Source organism: Anguilla rostrata, chromosome 8 (assembly GCF_018555375.3).
Source record: "Anguilla rostrata isolate EN2019 chromosome 8, ASM1855537v3, whole genome shotgun sequence".
Lineage (NCBI taxonomy): Eukaryota > Metazoa > Chordata > Actinopteri > Anguilliformes > Anguillidae > Anguilla > Anguilla rostrata.
The window spans coordinates 39,779,641-39,797,830 of record NC_057940.1 but is presented as its reverse complement, the minus strand read 5'-3'; the positions used below and the strand labels follow the sequence as shown (position 1 = coordinate 39,797,830).

Genomic DNA, 18,190 nt, shown 5'->3' with positions numbered 1-18,190 from the left:
GCACAAACCTTTGATATGAATGTGTGAGTGAATGGTGAGTGAATGGTGTGTGTGCCCTGCGATAGATTGGCAACATATCCAGGGTGTATTCCTGCCTCTCCCCCAATGCATGCTGGGATAGGCTCCAGCACCCCCTGTGACCCTGACCAGGAATAAGCAGGTATGGATAATGGATGGATGGAGGGACAAACCTCTGACATCTGGTTTCCATATTGCGATACATGTAAGCATTATTGAGATAAAGTGAGATAAATTTTGTTTGAATTGAATATGCCATTGAACACTCACTGTCAAAGCACTTCAAGTGAAATGTACATTATTCTTAATGCTCATATTTTTGGACAATGTTGCTCTATGTTGCTCAGGTTAACACTGTTAGAAAGAAACACAAAAATGATCACTTTGTATGCATGTGTCTATTTCTTATTTTATTTTTTTTAAGTTGAGGCCAAATAAACGCAAATTGTCTTCAGATTAAGAGGTGTTGTGTTTTGTTAACAAATTGTTTTTTTTTTCTTTTTTCTGGTGGAGTTCTCCTTTTGGACTGATGAATTAAAACACAGGCCAGGAACTGATTAATTCCTCATGCATAAAAATCAAAGAGGCAGAGAAAAGCAGGTGGCGAGATGTACCGGAGCTCATTAAATCATGCTCCCATGCAGAGGCAGACAAGCACCAAATATGTTTCTTCACATGTTTCCTCAGATAGAAATAAAAAGCATACACAGGAAGCAACTCACAGTGATGTATAAACTGAACAGACGTACTGTGGTGTGTACCTATCCAATTAGTTAATCGACTCACAGTGACTTGTACTATGCATTAGTCAATAGCTGTGTACCCATGCCATTAGTTTATACACTAACAGTGATGTGTACCGATGCCATTAGTTTATACATTCACAGTGATGTGTACCGATGCCATTAGTTTATACACTAACAGTGATGTGTACCGATGCCATTAGTTTCTAGACTCTGAGTGATGTGTACCTATCAATTTAGTGAAGAGATGCCCAGTGATTTGATTATATCTCAGAAGAACATACAGTAGGTGGTAGGCTAAGAGGGTCCACAAAACTGCATCTGTGCTTCAATGACTAGTCTCAAGCAAGACAGGGTCTGATGACAGGTGCTTTGCATTATCAGCGAGACTTCAATACATTCTTAATTCTAAAATGTAATATTCTTATAAACTCCAGGCATATACAGACTAGCGGTTATGTTCTGGCACATTCTTAAAGTACTGAGAAACATATAACTGACTCGTTTGTGCATTCGAGCATCTATGCGCACATACATGAGCTTGTGGGTGGGTGTGCACGTGTTGTATGGTCGTGTGAGCGTGTGTCTGTATGTGCATGAGTGTGTGCATGCATGTGTATGTACATGTGTGTATTTCTTTCTGGAGAGTATAGGTAGGTACCCAAGATCATGTTCCCTTGCTTATGAAATAAAGGTCTGTGGCAAACATCTATAGATGAGCGGGGATTACCTCAGTCTGGGGCAGTTCAGAACAGCTCTCTCTCTGGGCCCTTTTATGGTCACAGTGAATCAACATCCACTGGAGTTCAAACTGAGAAAAGAAGATAACATTTTTTCACCGTTCCATTTTCCATAATTTCATGGAACTTGTCTTATCCTTAGGACAATCCTTTTTTGTTGTTTCCTCATGTTGGATATTTAACTTGTATTACCTGATTACTGAAATTCATACATTTTCATGTAGCCCTCATAAATGCAACGGAACCACTGAATTTAAAATAGTTTACACTATTGTGGCTGCACATGCTTCATATAAATATGTTAAAAGGTGGACCTGGCTTCAACTTTTGAGAAAGTTTACCATCACCACTGGCAGTATACAAAGCTAGGGTGGCCAGACATTCTGTTTTTCCGGGACAGTCCCAGTTACATTCCTTTTTCACACCCATATTTCAGTTGTACCATATTTCAATGAGTTTACTGACTGTAACTGCCATCATTGTAAGTTCTCTTTGCATTATATATACAGTCCTTCAGGGAATCTGGTCACTCTATACCAAGCACAAGCACCCAGAAGATGCTAGTTTTCACCAAGGAGAAATATCACTGTCTGGTGCTTGCTTTCTCTATGTGGTCTATCATGTAGAAAATAGACACTGGTCAGTGTAGAGTAGTGTATGTTTCAGCATACTGTAGTAGAATATAGGGCTCTTGAGATTAAGACCAGAGGCTCATGTCCCCTACAGGGGACAAGGAAGAATCACCAATGAGGATGTGGCATTCGGTCTGGCAGAGTGGATTTGTCTCAGCCAGGTTGAAAAGTTAGGCAGCTGAGACCAACGGAAAGCTGAAAATCTGTCACTAGGTTTTGCTTTCTTTTGTCTTTCTTCTTTTAGTTTTAGTTTGTTGTTTTAGTTTTTTGCCTGGAACCTGTGGGAAAGATGAAGTTGTTTACTGTATTTCTTTTTGTGTTGGTGTGGGTGTGCACGGTGTGTGACATAAATTGTGTCAAACCCGGGAGGGAGCGATCTCAGTGCAAGCCAATTTAGCCTGTCGTTGAATTCTGGGGGTGGAGAATTGTGGCGTTGGGTCCAGTGGAGCAGATTTGTCTCGGCCACGCCTATGGGTGGACAGAGCACACACACCTGGGTTGGGTTAACTAATTAGCCCAGGTGGTTGAAGGTGAGTTCCTCTCCACAGTACGGGGCCAAGACCAGGGGGAAAACATGCTGAGAGAGTGATTTTGTTTTGGAGCTTTCGTTTGTTGAAGACAAAGGGAAGGAAAACAGTCACTGAAAAATGTAGGGGCTGGCAACTGAAATGCTGGCTTGCTGAGACCAGCTGAAAAGCTGTTGCTGGGTTCTGCTTTTGTTTGTCTTTGTTGTTTTAGTTTATGTTTTTGCCCAGAACCTTTGAAGGAGAAAGGTGAAGAAGTTAATTTGTTTTCATGTTGGTGTGGGTGCGCTCTCTCTTTCTCCATATGACAATCAGGGTGCAGACCCAGAACTGCCGCATCTCCCTCCCAGAGGTGTCACACGCTGTGTGACAAAGAATTATAATAGTCCGACTACAGAACAATCACGTGTCATAGGTTCAGAGCTGAGGAACTCACCACAACAGAAGAGTTGGGGTCGGCATCCAGCCTCCCGATGAGGGTGTCCCCCTCGGTGTTGATCGAGCCCTTGCCCTTGATGGGCTTGCTGTCGACGGGCTGGCAGTCCACGTACAGGGTGACCTGGTCCCTCTCCACGCCCACCATCACCTTGTGCCACTTGGTGTTGAAGAGGACGGACAGGCCGGGGAAGGTGACCGTCTGGAGGTCGCCGTCCATCCCGATGAGGAAGAACTCCAGGGCCTGCTGGTCGCCGTTCAGCCTCAGCCCCGCCTGCTTGCTCCCGTCCTCGTCCACCACCTGCCAGACGTTCCACACCTTGTTGACCGTGTTCTTGATCATGCGGAACGTGGCCATGAAGGAGTACTCCTCCGGAAACCCCCTGGGGAAGTTCAGCCTAGGGGAGGACAGAGGAAGACAGCGGTCTCTTTGGTTGCCGCGGTGCCAAAATCCATGTCCCGCTGTCACCTTGGAATAAGCTTGCTTAAAAATTCAAGCCCTAACGCAGAAAATGAGGATGGAAAGTGCTGTGTTCATGTTGAGTGAGTGAGGTGAAGACGGCCAATTAGCCGGAGAACAGAAGGCCTCGCTGGATAATCCCTGTCTGTGACTGTTTAATTCTTGTGACCACAAAAACCTATATTTTGATTCCTGACTCCAAGGCATTACTCTTATCTGCAGTTAATGAAGTCAGCAGGGTATAACAGTTGTACTCTGTTCTGGAGGTCTGTCAGCAGGAAGCTTATCTTTGGCTCACGGTAAAACAAAGCAGACACCAGTGTCTTTCTCTCCCACACATACACAATTACTTCAAACACATACACACATGAAATTGAGCACAAGGACACACACACACACACACACACACACATGCACGTATAGGTACGCAAATATGTGAATATGTACAACAACACACACTGACACAAACACATGCACATACAAAATGGAGCATCGCGTAGTTCTGGCAGGCCACGAGAGTCAAGCGCTCCGGCTGAATCAGCTGATGGCTCAGCTGAGTGATGTTCGCCTATCACAGTACATTCACTAACAGGGCAGTCTACTTAAACAGCCTCCCTCTATTCATTCGGCTGCTCCTCCTGCATGCAAGCGCTGCACGTTGCTTCGTAAATCCCCTCCACCACCCCAGCTCCATCCCCATGCGTCAAGAATTTGTATTTCTCCATTCCTATGTGTTAAGAATTTGTATTGCTCCATCCCTATGTGTTAAAAACTTGCTTTGCTGCTGGATCTGTTCTGTGTGCACCCGTCTAGGGGGGTTTGGCTGCTGGCCCCCCGGCCTTCTCCACGCGGGCTGCGTGGTTGGCGGGAGAGCTCCAGAACAGAGCCATACCACCAAACATAACTGTATTGCCTTTATTGTCAATAAAGTTCTACTTTGATGACAGTGGTCCTGACAGAACTGGCACATATGCACATGCAAAACATAGACAGACATGCACATGCACACCCAAACACACACACAGACACACAGACACTTGGACTTGCATGCATGCACACAGACACACACATTTGGACATGCACTTGTATGCACACACACACACACACACACACACGCAATAAGAAAGAGAGAGAGAGAGAGAGAGAGAGAGAGAGAGAGAGAGCAAGAGAGAGACGTGTAGCTCGTGCCCTGAGCACAAAGCCTCAGGAGATTACCTCATGTCCTAGAGGCCCAGCCCTTAACACAACCATCATGAATGAAACATTCATTGAAAAGAACGTTTCAAAAAGTTCAAAGCTTTTACCCAACTGTCAGGCACGCATGCATACATGATATTCATCATCACTTCAAAAGAACAGAGCAGCTAGTCTTCCCCCATTGTGTTATAAATCAGAGGGCCGCACGTGGCACCTCAGCGCTCAGCACTCAGCAGAGCAAATCAATTAAGGAGGCCTGACAGCATGGGTCCCTCTCTCGTCTGCTGCTCGCTGTTTGTTAACAAGCAAGGGCCTCGATGGGTGGTGTATTTATAGCTGGATGCCACAGCCTACTTTAACCATCTTGTAAATGGATCAAGGCGAGGCAATAAAAAACAGGAGTTTCCTGTAACGCAATAAAATAAATGAAGGCCGCTCGAGCATCCCGCGATCCCACGGCAAGAACGAGTTCACTTCGCTCAGCAGTTTCCATTTGTATTTCACGCGGTGCCGCCGCGGCTCTCTCGTACGGCACAAACGCACACTGAGATTGCAGATGCTCACTGTGACATTAGAGCATTGCAGGTTCTGGTATTTTCCTTTTCTATTTTTGAATACTTGAAAAAGAAGTTCATTCATGAGTCTGATTTGCTTCCGTGGGGTTTTAGGGAAAACACACAGGTGAAATACTTAATCTTATTTCCGAAATTAGCCTGACATGATTGATAGGAAGTCTCACAGAACGTTGCTCACTGTCACCACTGCCCGGCTTCACTCATCATTTGCTTTTGTCCTCATATTACCTCATATAATCAATTAACAATTGAAACTTTTTTCGATTGATTCCAATTTTATTTACTTTAGGTGATTGTTAAAATTGCCAAACAGTGCTAACAAAAGAGAGGTAATATTTCATTGAGTGTAAAAGTTAAGGACACTTTCTGATTGAATTCTGGCCAATATCAATCAATCAATCAGCCTTTATTTATAGAACACTTTTCATACAAATTTGCAACACATTGTGCTGAACACAAAAATGAAAATAAAGAACTTAAAAATCAGGTGATACATAAAAGTTGTCATACCTCTTCTTCATACAGAAAAGCCATATCTAGGCTTGAATCTGCTTTGAAATTCAGGTGGCCAGTAGTGTATGCTAATTTTCAGAAAAGATAATTGGATTTATGAATCAACCTTCACATAAAGTTCAAACATTTGAATGAAGATTGAATTTTTAAAGAGTGAATGAATTATTTAAAACCATTAGCTGGACAGGTGATTCACCAACGGCCAGAAGTGTATGTCCACACAGAAAATAATATGTGTATATTCATAAACACACTATGCAAAGACTGTGACAAACTGAAACAGAAAATCTAAGCTTCTCTGAGCAAGAGAGACTATCACCTGTCCTCTCTGATTCTCTGCCCCTTCTTTTAACAAGCAAAAAAAAAAAACATCCAAGAATGCGCGATGCAATACGCCTGGTCATGTCCTAAAAAATTGTAATAAAAAACTGCTAAAAGGTGGGTCCGCGCTCTAGCCTCATACTCAGATGCTGAAATAGGTTTGGGCACGTTTTCTCTTCCAATGACAGGCTGCCCATGGAACAACACCTGCCTCGGACCTGTAATAACGCAACACCTGTTGAGGACGGCCTCTTGTGTACTTTCCGCTTACCTGGTTGGAATTTGAAAATTAGCCTCCCTATCGAGCCGGTACGCCACCTGAAGAGGCGTCGAGCCGTCCACCTTCCGCACCCCCTTCAGAGGAATTACGTCCAGCTGGAACTGCGTGATCAGATCGAACCCTTTCAAAGGAAGACGGGAGAAAAGGCCTTTGACACAGCTCACGCTTCTGTCATACTCTGCTGTACACGTGCTACAGTGATAATAATTATACTGGAAAGTCGCATAGCATGGCACATTTCATGGTGCAGGGGGAAGCAAACTTCAACGACCACCAATCATAGCACCCAGAATGTACTTCACCACAGGTATACAACCAAACATATTACAGGGTAGAAACTTTGCCTCAAGTACTCTTAATGCATTTTTTTTTCATAAATCCATGTTTTATGTTTATCACCTACCAGCTATGATTATAGTCTGGTAAGCAATTTCATTTCTTCCCACAACCAGCAGTGCCTGGAAATTCAGTCATCACATCACAGCAATATGTTTTTATGAGGTGAAATCTGCTTAAGTTCTGAGAATTACTTAACATGTGAGATAGATTTGTGGGTGGGGAAATGAAATTAAACCTTTCTCATGTGGGGAACACTTGCACAATTAAGGTTTCGCTAAGTCAGGGGTGTTCTACACTGCTACAAAATGGCAGCCATAAGTGGAATGTTTTTATTTGCTGTATTTTAGATTTTAACGTCAGAGGTTGTAAGAAGGATAACAACTCAAACAGCCCTGGGAAATGAAATGCTTTAAAAAAAATTCTTAATTGTTCTGTTGTTTTGCCTTGTTAAGTGTCTTGTGAGCTGAGTCAGTGATGGCACTTGTGTTATGCAGAATGTTTAAATCAAACTTATGTTTAAATAATTAAATCGGTAGTAAAGCAGTCTTAAGTATGGACACAGGATTGATCTGTACCATAATATAAACGTAATTGTTTGCAATGAAACTTCATTGCCTTTGCCAGAAAATGAGGATACACTGCCTTAATATAATACAGCAGCAACTTTAAATCCTAAACGATATGCTTACTTCAGTCCAATTATGTTTTAATGATCAAAAATGGATCATATCTACAGCAGAAATGATCTCAAGAATGGCAGAATGTTCTTTCAAACAAAATAACATTTTTGCACCTGCAGTTCACATAGCATTGCACCACCTGTTTACAGTCAGAGACTTACACTATATTTCCAAAAATATGTCGACAGCTGAACGTCACACCCATATGTACTTGTTGGACATCTCATTCCAAAACCGTGAGCATTAATACAGAGTTAACCCCCCCCTCCCCCCCTTGGCATTGCATGTGGTGATCTTAGGCTTGTATATGGCTGCTCAGCTATGGAAACCCATTTCATGAAGCTGTTGAAGAACTGTTCTTGTGCTGATGTTGTTTCCAGAAGTAATTTGGAACTCTGTGGTGAGTGTTGCAATCGAGGACTGATGGTTTTTAAGCACTAGATGGTTTAGCATTCGGCGGTCTTATCCTGTGAGCTTGTGTGGCCTATCACTTTGCAGCTGAGCTGTTGTTGCTCCTGTACTTTTCCACTTCACAATGACAGCACTTACAGTTGACTGAGGCAACTGTAGCAGAGCAGACATTTGATGAACCAACTTGTTGGAAAGGTGGCATCCTATGACAGTGCCACATTGAAAGTCAGTGAGCTCTTTAGTATGAGTAATTCTACAGCCAATGGAGGTTGCATGGATGTATGCTTGATTTTATGCACCTGTTAGCAATGGGCGTGGCTTAAACATAAAAGCAGAAAGAAAACATATTACCAATTTTTTACCTGGAAGGTCATCTTGTCCATTTCTCATGATGGGGCATACTGTGTCCCCATCCAGTCTGTTGAGATCCAGCTCTAGAGGAAAAAGATAATAATGCACACTATATGTTCTCAGTGTGCTCTTGCTGCACACAATTTGAAAGACATTAACAGACAGGACAGATAAGTGCAGTGTCAATTATACCCTGCGACTGACTCATAATGGGCAAACCTGATGTGCGTAGGACTAATTATGCACAGAATAAACATCCATGGGGAATGTGAAAGATCTCAGTTTAACAAAGCGCTCAGAAACTCCCAGTGACCTTCCACTGTTGTACTGCTCAGGATATTGTCAAGGTCAAAAAACCTAATTGCATGTTTTTGCAGCATTTGTCTGAATGTAGAACATTTGTGACAAACCCTGTCACTATACTTAACTGTAACTGCACAGTTGATGGTAATCATTTCCAAAGCAGCATGCAATCCATTTACTAAGGACACTTTTGATCAAAGAGCATGTCGATTCTTTTAAATTACGGTGCTGTGTTTTGAAGATTTACGACAGAGAGGAAAAATGTTGATGAATGTGCCAATGTTTGTGCACGTGACACCCTGTACAAGAAGTGTGACCTGCATTTTATTTTTTTCCTGCCCTCGTAACATTTCAGAAGGTTATGCTGGCCAGCCTGCCTCTTTCATATACATTAATCTTCCTGTGATTTATTGGAACGTTTTTCTAATTGGAAAACAAATTTTAAGGACAATTGCTCATTTCTTGCCACTTTCCCATTCATCTGCATCACTTACATAACATGGGTGATTTACCTGGATAATGTATTTTCTTAGATTACATTATAGGCATTTAGCAGACACTCTTATCCAGAGCGACTTACACAACTTTTACATAGCATTTTACATTGTATCCATTTATACAGCTGGATATATACTGAAGCAATTTCGGTTAAGTACCTCGCTCAAGAGTACAACGGCAGTGTCCTACCCGGGAATCGAACCTCCGACCTTTCGGTTACAAGCCCTTGTCAGTGTTTCTTAATTTGAAGAACATCCCCCCTAACCTCAAAGGTTACAATGCTACTCAGGCTATATATAGCCATAGTCAAACTGTTTGTTTACAAAAATGCACATTGGGGATTTTTTTCACATTGGTTTTAGACCTCAGAAGAACTGCTGTCAATGCACAAAATATTGTAGTTGTGAGGGAGATAACGTGTTGCCATTTCTGTATGAAATGATGAAAGCATTGTCATGGTAATGTTTGTTCTGTGCTACAGAATGCTACCGCATTTTGTCTGAATGACAATGCATCTTTTGTTTTTTATATACAATGTTTTACATCATGAAAATAAATACGCAAATTTTTAGCAAATGATCTGGACCTGTTAAGGTGGGAGTAATGCATCTTATTCCAATGACAAAATTAATTGAATTGTGGGTAGTGTTTCATTTTAAATTTATCCAGACATTTATCCATGTTCAGCAAATCTGACATTTCATCACCAATATTAACAGCATTATTTTTAACGTTATTGGAACATGACCTCCATAATGTTTTATTTATGAAGGACTGATAGCCATTCAAGGATGTTACCAGGAAATTCACATGAAAATTGCCTAGGGTGTTTTTGTCTGTTTAATAGAAATGACTGGGAATGGGAATCCAACCAGGATTCTCAGAACTATTGTTGAAATGTCTTGTGCTACCTGGGTATATTTCTGTGCAAATAAAAGCTCTTATAAGTCATATCAATCATTATAAAGCATATGATAATTAAGTTTTAATATTTATACATTTTTTAATAACTTTGAATTTTTATACTTGTTTATTAAAACGATGAATACCAAGGTGAGTCAATACAAAGGCAAGCCTTGTTGTGATGTTATCATTTTAAGACCAGGCTGTTAATGCTTTAGTGCAGCTGTGAAATCCCTGACTGAAAGTAAAAAAACAAGTGGTGGCAGTTAAGGACTGAGTGCATTAAATCGGGGGGAACCATAATGATCCGTAGGGTTTTGGAGTTAATTACTATGCCTGAGTCAGCTAATGAGGAATGAGATTGGTGGTTTGTGTATAAATTGCGGTTTGGGTATAAGTGCAAGCACAAGACCCCTTTGCTTCAAGTCATATGGCCACCAACAATGGACTGAATTAGTACGGAAATATGGGTAAGCGTAACCACAGCATTCCTCATAGTCTGCTAATTATATCTGCACCAAAAAATGGAGATATTGACACTGAATGCACACCATCATAAAATGCCGCCCACCAAAATCGCACGTTGGTTAAATGTTCCAGCCAGAGTAATGCGACAGAAGATGTGCGATGTTCACATTAAGTAAGGAACAAGTATTTACTGTTCTCTGTGGTTTAGACCAAACTTATATTATTATAATGTTAAAACCTTATATATTACTAATCCACACAATTTTATACAGAACTTTCAACTCAACTAAGCTCAATTCCAATTGAACCAGACTGAATTTAAAATTTCACATTTCTCCTTGATATAGGCACTGTCGCTGGATCTATGCTGTTTGAAAAGAGTAAAATAACATTCTATTTTCCAGCCGGCACATGGCGTGTTGTGAGCTGTCGCACCGACAAAATGGTATTTTAGTCATGGATATTGATGCGCCTGAGCCATTTAGTAATTTTGTGACCCGCTGTGCCCCAAATTCGAGGGGAACCACTGCTGGGGGTATACAATTTTGATGCAGCTCATCAAAATGTTCAGGTCAGTCAAGCCTGTCATTTGTGCCTTTCCCCAGCTGCTTGCTCAGACCACGTCTATGGCATAAAGTGCAGGCCATTGTACAGTGGATTGCTAATTTTGGGAATTTCTCATGTAATGTGCGCATGATTACAATCTATTCAAAAGCCAATCAGTGGTTTTACTGGATCATATTCTGTCCAATGTGACTTTTATATCAATCCCAGAAGCGGGAAAAATGAATTTGAATACTTTGCATGAATATTTAAATCAATAAAATCTTTATTCATTGATGAAAATGGTACATACACTGTATGCGGGATTGGAATGAGTTGTGGGGTTGTCTTGTTTTAAATACACTTATTTATTCTATACAGTCATGTCATACGAAAATCTTGATTTTCTGTAGGCTTTACGTCATTCGCTGACCAGATACTAACCATGTGTAAGGTGCTACCTATTCTATACCCTTCTATATGCATGATCTATTTACACTCTATATGTAGATGTTACAACCAGCCACATGGGGATAGACTTGCTGTTTTGTTGCTTAGCGATGTCTGAGTAAGCAACAGAAGTCAAACCCATGTTGTTTTGGAACCAGCTGATAAATTATCGAAATAAGTACATTTTAAACATAACGAAACCACAACTCCAACACTGCCCGGTTTAGTTACGCCATAGCATTGTTGTGAATTAATGATGGATTTGTGCATTCTAATTTTTCTTTCATTTGAGCAACACCGAGTCATTTTACTGCTGTGAACAGGATCACTGAAATTGTATGACCTTCTCTGGTTTTATTTTGTTTAATAAAACTTCAAGATAATGTTGTCATAGCACGATAGCATAGCGGGTTTAAGCTATTTAGCTACAGGTTTAATAGGAAATTATAACTTGCCCATAAACTTTTATAATTCTGATGGAAGAAAATTCAAACAAATGCAAACAAGTTTCTCTATCAGATGCAATTTGTGAAAAAAAAGAGAGGCAGCCCTACTCTGTACCTCCCGCAAAATAAATTTCTGATTAGTATATCATTATCTTCCTCTTCCATTGCAGCAGCAGACCACCAAAATTGGCGGTTAAAGGAAATGAAAAGAGGTCATTTGATTAGCTATTAATCAATCCAGCTGCACCACACCCACTGATAATATATGTATTCTGTATAACCCAGCCCTGTTTCTAGATGCGCCACGCTTTTTGCGCAGTCCGCTCGCATCTGGTCCAGGACACCCATGCGCCGTAAGATATTGATTCCAGAAAATACAGCCCTATAACTATATCCTAATCTACACAGAGAAAGTCAGCTGTCATCTGACTGGACAGACATCCCTGAAAGATATCACAACTTTGATTCACAACAAACTGCGAGAGGGCCTTTTTTCATCACGGTCATTGTCTGTTGACTTTCAAAATCCCCTACTTTAATTTGAAAATCATTTCCATTGGAAAATAATCAAAACTTGCATTTGTTAGGTCAGAATTGAAGCCCACCTGGTGCCCACAAAATGTTTTCATCATATTTCTCTCACAGTGCTTTCTTGAGAGGTCAATGATTGAACAGCAACTATTAAAATAGGATTGTGGGATCTTTTTTTTCTTCTTGTTGTTGAAAAGCTGTGGAATGTGAAAATGAATATCATGAAAAGGAAGACCGTCATGTACTTACGCCCCAAAGCTGGAGAGCCAAGTAAGGATAAGACGGCCATGCAAGCTCGTAGAAACAGGAACCTGAAAGGGCACTGTGGTCTTTGCCTGCAGAGTTGGACATAAAAAGCAACAAATATGGTCACACATCTTCTTTGTTACATGAGTCACCTACAGCAGGGTGGGCATTTATAATAAGGAGAAAAGGTTGTGTTTACCCAGTCCTGGATTCAATGTACCGTGGCTGGTTGCAAGTGTTTTTCCTGTGCAAAGAGTGCTGAGCAATTCCTGAGATTGTTAAACTGTGTTTGTAAGAAAAAACAGAGCCCATTTATTCATTTCAGTCCAGGGCTTGTCTCTTGATTTGTACAACAACATGTTTTTAACAACTAAAACATTTCCTTGGGATTATTTTCCAGTGCAAATATAAGCGTATGCTCTTTGTGTAAAGTCATTTAAACTAAACTAATGACATTTTGAATGAATGGCCAGTTGTCCTTCAAGTGTACCTTTTTGATTCAGATCTCTGTGTTCTGTTAAAAGGATAAAACATTGAAATGAATAATTCAGGAACCTTGAAAGGTTCCTGAATTATGTTTCAGAAAGGGCAAAATACAAATGTAATTTCAATCTAAATGTTTCTAGTGGTTGAAATGAAATTCAGATTTCAAGAATCAGAAATATCTTAAGATTTAGATGCATATTTAAGACGTCATGTCTTATTTATGAAAAGCTATACATTTCCTTGCAAAAAAATCACTTTTTTTTTCTTTTTACAAAAATAAATAAATAAATGAAAAGTTGTTATAGTGGTTCTCACACCCAATTTTGCTATAGGGTAGATGACCAGAGTAAGAAGTCTTAAAGGCACACTATGTAGGATTTTCATTTTGAAATTATTATAAAACAACCATGCTCAGTCATGAGCACTTCTGATGAATTCTTGCTTGTCTGCCTGTATTTGTTATTCTTTAAAAAAAAAATCTTCTCAGGCAGGCCAGAGAAGGTTGAAACCTGCAGGTGTTGTGATAGCAGTGGCTAGAGTATGTCTGTTCCATCGCCACTAAGCTAAAGCTGGCTACCCTGTAACTTTGCTGCGTATGCAAGAGAGAGTTTTTCCCCTTGGATATGTTGGGCGAACATTTTGGCGTACATGTGAATGCAGCTATTGCTGTATTTTTGAAAGAGACATGATTCCTGTAGCCTGCAACACAATGCTATAAAACTAGTGACCTAACTAGCCAGAGATATATACAGTTGTTTTGTTAGTTTGTGTGCTTTGTTATCTTGGGGTGTAGGCAGGGTTGAGACTTGAGATGTTCTTGCCTGTAAACACATCAGCAAAGCAAGGAAAGGAATCCTGCATAGTATGCCTTTAACATTCAGTTCCTGGGTTTTTAGTACAGTATGCGGCATAGATGTAATTATTCTCTGCTTTGACACTTCACTACTTCTCAACATAGGTGGCTAATGAGTCTGAATGTGTCCAGGGGTCTGTGTGGGTGCGATATTTTGTCAGCCTAGTGCTAAAATGCCTAAATCAGTTAACCTAAAGTAATCTAATTGTGGTCTTCAGTCAGGATCATGATTGCTAAATGCCAATGCAAAGTGCCAAGCTAGAACCAAAGCCTGCACCCACTCTGAGATAGGACAGTCCCGACCTACAGGCAATAGGTACCAGCCTATTCTCATTTATCCCTTCCAGCAACACCACTGAGGGGTGATTTTATGTTACCATTTTAAGTTCAGAGTTTTCAGTCTCAGGTTCAGAAAAGGTTAAGCTTATGTCACAAATGAAGCTTTAAGGAGTTGAATGTATCTATTTTGATTAACATACCACAATAAGCAAAGGCCAATGCAGACAAAATGACCGGAAAACCCAGGGCCCAGGTGTCCCTGACACACGCTGTTCCCACACTTGTGCCCGTCCTCACTGATCTGAGCTGCCATGGAGATGATGACGACGCAGCAGCAAAAAACAGGAAGCGCAAAAGTCTGGCAAAAAAAAAAGCGCTCTGCTTCCCTCGGCCCTCCCCCATGCGCCGGAGAACAACACGGCGGGATCTAATTTGGTACGGCCAGGAAACAGCAGCAACCCCCCACCCCCGGCTGGCCTTGGGCCAGTGCTGTATAATGCCGCCGAAATAATTTGCTGTCATACCTCAGCTCCTCTCTCACCCGCTCTTTTGTGTGCGCGGCTGGCCGTGTTTGTCTGCTGCCTCACCTCCATGATGAATATTGCCTCTTTTATCTGGCTGGCGTTTGCAGCAAATGGTGGCTGTAGAGACGAGGGTTGGAGGGCGGGGACGTTGGTGGTGGTGGTGGAGGGGGATGTAATAACTGTCAGAGTAATGACCGTTCCTCTCTCAGCCTGCCCTCTCCTGGGGAGCTTATGGCTACTTACATTTGCCCTTCAACAGGGGAAACCAGCCCTTGATGCTACGGTGAGAGTTTTGTCATTCGTCTTTGCCAGACAATCCATCAGGAGCCGCACCTGTCATTTAGGCCAGGTTGAATTCCCTTTCACTTTGCCGAATGTCAGGGCTAGACAAAAGACGATTGGTACTTTCCCCTGGTAAACTAGCCAGATCCGCTTTTTAAGTCACGGTCTACAACAGGGGTTTGTCTAATAGGTCTCTCCTAATTGCAGCTGGATGGGCGTGTCATGTCTTAGTGAGGTTAGAAGCCATTCTGATTGTTCGGCTGAACCCTCAAATGAACTGTTTTGGAGAGCAGGCATTTATCTTTGTCAGTTTGTGTGACCTTGCTGGTACTTTATTCGAGAGAGAGTTTAAGAGAGAGAGAATGCATTGCATTAATTGGCATTCACTCTCCACCTCAATGTACTTCCAGACATGAAGTACATTTTATTTACCGTTAAATCTTTAAAACATTTGAATTAGCCCTTAGAGCCACTGAGATATGTCCACATACCAGGTTACCGCAGCAGAGTGCACTTTGGATAAAGGAGTGACCATACTTTGTCTCATACTTTGCATACCACAAACTGCATGGGAACAAAACAGGCAAGCACCAACATTCTTCTACCTGGTTGCACATAAGAGCCTATGCCTTGCAAGAAATTTTGATGTTCGAGAGCACATGAGTGGTCATCATGTTTTCAAAATAAGGGCTCAGTGAACAGGAATGTCACTTGCTTTTTTCCTGTTGGATTCTTGATTGAAATGTCTTCATAATGACTCATCAAAAATACACTGCACTATTTGGTTTTCCAAACCTCATTAAGTCACATCACTTAAATCAGATACTTATAGGCCTCCATGTGGATAGCTGTCTCACATGGAGACCTATGGGAAATATTCCTAAAGAAATCAAAATGACTTTGACTGTCATCTTCAATGCTGTATGACACATTGACAGACATAGATATGAATTTCAGTCTAGGGACTAACACCCCAAAATATTCAACTGCTGTGAAGCCAGAGCTCTTAAACTTTCAAACATCCTTTCTGTTTCTGACGTCACGTTATCACAGGTATCAGTTAAAACGAAAAAGCTCGTTTTCACCTTTTTGGTACTCATTTGACAAACTGCAGGCTAAAAATACCATGTTCCAAATGGCGTTCTTCTGGCAGTCTGTGCCTCTCATGTGACTGTTTCTGTCACACAGATGGCTGTATCCCCTTGGAGCACCAGCCGGGAGTCTGCGCCAGAGTGCCTGGCTTGACTTCTGTGGAGTCATTTGTCTTAATTACACAAACTGGATCCCCCGTTCGGTGTACTTCACCCATGCTTGCAAATTAAACATGTCAGCCACACGAATTAATACTTTAATATTTTAAGATGGCAAATTGGCCCTTGGCGGTGCTGCGTGGGGGCAAGCTAAGTGCATCCGCAGCAGGGGCTGCAGTTTCATCAAGGTCGTCCGTGAGCGTGCCAATCAGAAAAGTCAAGGGTGCCACGCCCGGTCTCAACTGACCAAAGCGATTCACTGATGAACTGAGAAGTCTCCATAAAAAAATGTAAAAAAAATAAATAAAAACTGGGTTTGGCATGAGTGCAAGCATGGACTACAGAAACCGCTTATGATAGAGTCCTGTCAAAAATTCAGTCTCACGTGTCATTGATAGAGTGAGTGACAGGAGGACTGAAACTGACGCACTGTAGCATTTCCTGGCATTTCTGTGTTTTACATGTGTGAGACTGCAGTACACAGCTCTTATCAAAATCCTGGCTTGCAGCCTGGAGCTCTAATCCACGCATAGCTAAAAATGATATAGCAGCAACTATTTCACCAGTTCATTTGGATGGGAAGCAAATCCAAGCATGAAATTCTGTATTTTAGAAAATAAATAAATGAAAATTAAGGGGTACCAGTCCACAAACTGTGATAACTAAAAATCCAATGAATTAATTCCCCGCAATGTGGAGAAATTCTTTCTAAATTCAACTTCAGTCATTGTTAAAAAATAAAAGCCTCTTAACTTAACACATAAGCTGCTATTTTCAGTTCCATTGTGTTAACAACAGAGTTTTTGTTGAGTGTTAGATTGCCCTGTAAACTATTCAAACAATAACTATTGTTGGAGTTTAATGGGCATGCTTGTCAACTACAGATGGCATTGGATTGAAAATGAGGTACAATTACCCTGGCTGAAATGAAAAATGTTTACATAAACATGGCTTGCATCAGCCTTGAACACAAGTGTTTATTCTATACTTTGGTGAATGAAAATGAAAATGCCTTTAGCTTATATAAGGAATACAAACATGATCACATATTTCAGTTCATTTTAGCTGGGCTTGGTTAGCGCAATCAACATTTTCCCTGAAAAACATCTTAATGTTGCCCTTTACTTTTAGTTTTTTTCCCTTCACAATGACGCGTAAATTAATTATTATTTAATACATCAGTAAACTAATAAATAAATGCAAATAAACTAAGCTTGTGAAGAACAACTGAATCAAAGACAGACATGAGCTGAAAACATGAACTGAAAGCAAGCCAGAGTTATTAAAGTCTTAATAAGTCACCACTGATGGATGTTAAATCAATGGTTCCATGTATGGTACATGCACAGTAATATTTTAAGTATTAATTCAACTCTAACAAAATCTATATGAGTCCAACAGGAACCACATGTACAGTGTAAAAGTTCATTTAACACTGAACATTTACTGTGTGGTACATGCATTTAAAATGTATGTACCACATTACATGGTAAATAAAATGTATTAAATTGACTACTCTGGTTTCTACTTTACCAAACAAGGGGGACAAGTGGAAAACATTGTTTCAGTCAGGAAAGTGAGCTCAGTCTTTTGCAATGCAACTAAGTCTTATTTCTTTCAAAGAGTGAGATAGCATAGGGCAACACAATATGGATTAACTTTTAAAATTGCAATCATTGTGATGAAACGGAATTGTAAGCTTACCTTAATACTACTAAATTGCCGGCAGCCATTTTAACTCCGTGAGGATGGAGAAAAGCTGGTTTGGCGAATCGGTGAAATGTGATGGAAAGCAAGAACAGAAGGCGCAGAGTGCAGGAAATCCCCTGAGCCTATGAAGCTCTCATGGTGGTAAGGCAGGAAACCGAAAGAGCCAGCGACAGGAGATGCCAGAACTTTTTCAGAGGCC

The 18,190-nt window shown here is 41.0% G+C and overlaps 1 protein-coding gene across 2 annotated transcripts in view; it reads right to left on the bottom strand.

Moving 5' to 3' along the window:
- The window catches only part of LOC135261696 (collagen alpha-3(IX) chain-like), a 38,705-nt gene extending 20,515 nt beyond the window's left edge, over positions 1 to 18,190 (bottom strand). For both annotated transcript variants that reach the window (XM_064348232.1, XM_064348233.1), the window contains exons 1-6: positions 17,986 to 18,190; positions 12,611 to 12,696; positions 8,231 to 8,302; positions 6,430 to 6,559; positions 3,094 to 3,490; positions 1,492 to 1,572 (exon numbers count right to left, since the gene is read on the bottom strand). In XM_064348232.1, the coding sequence (XP_064204302.1) occupies positions 1,492 to 1,572; positions 3,094 to 3,490; positions 6,430 to 6,559; positions 8,231 to 8,302; positions 12,611 to 12,696; positions 17,986 to 18,014 (795 nt within the window). In that variant the 5' untranslated portion in view covers positions 18,015 to 18,190. The remainder of the gene's footprint in view (positions 1 to 1,491; positions 1,573 to 3,093; positions 3,491 to 6,429; positions 6,560 to 8,230; positions 8,303 to 12,610; positions 12,697 to 17,985) is intronic.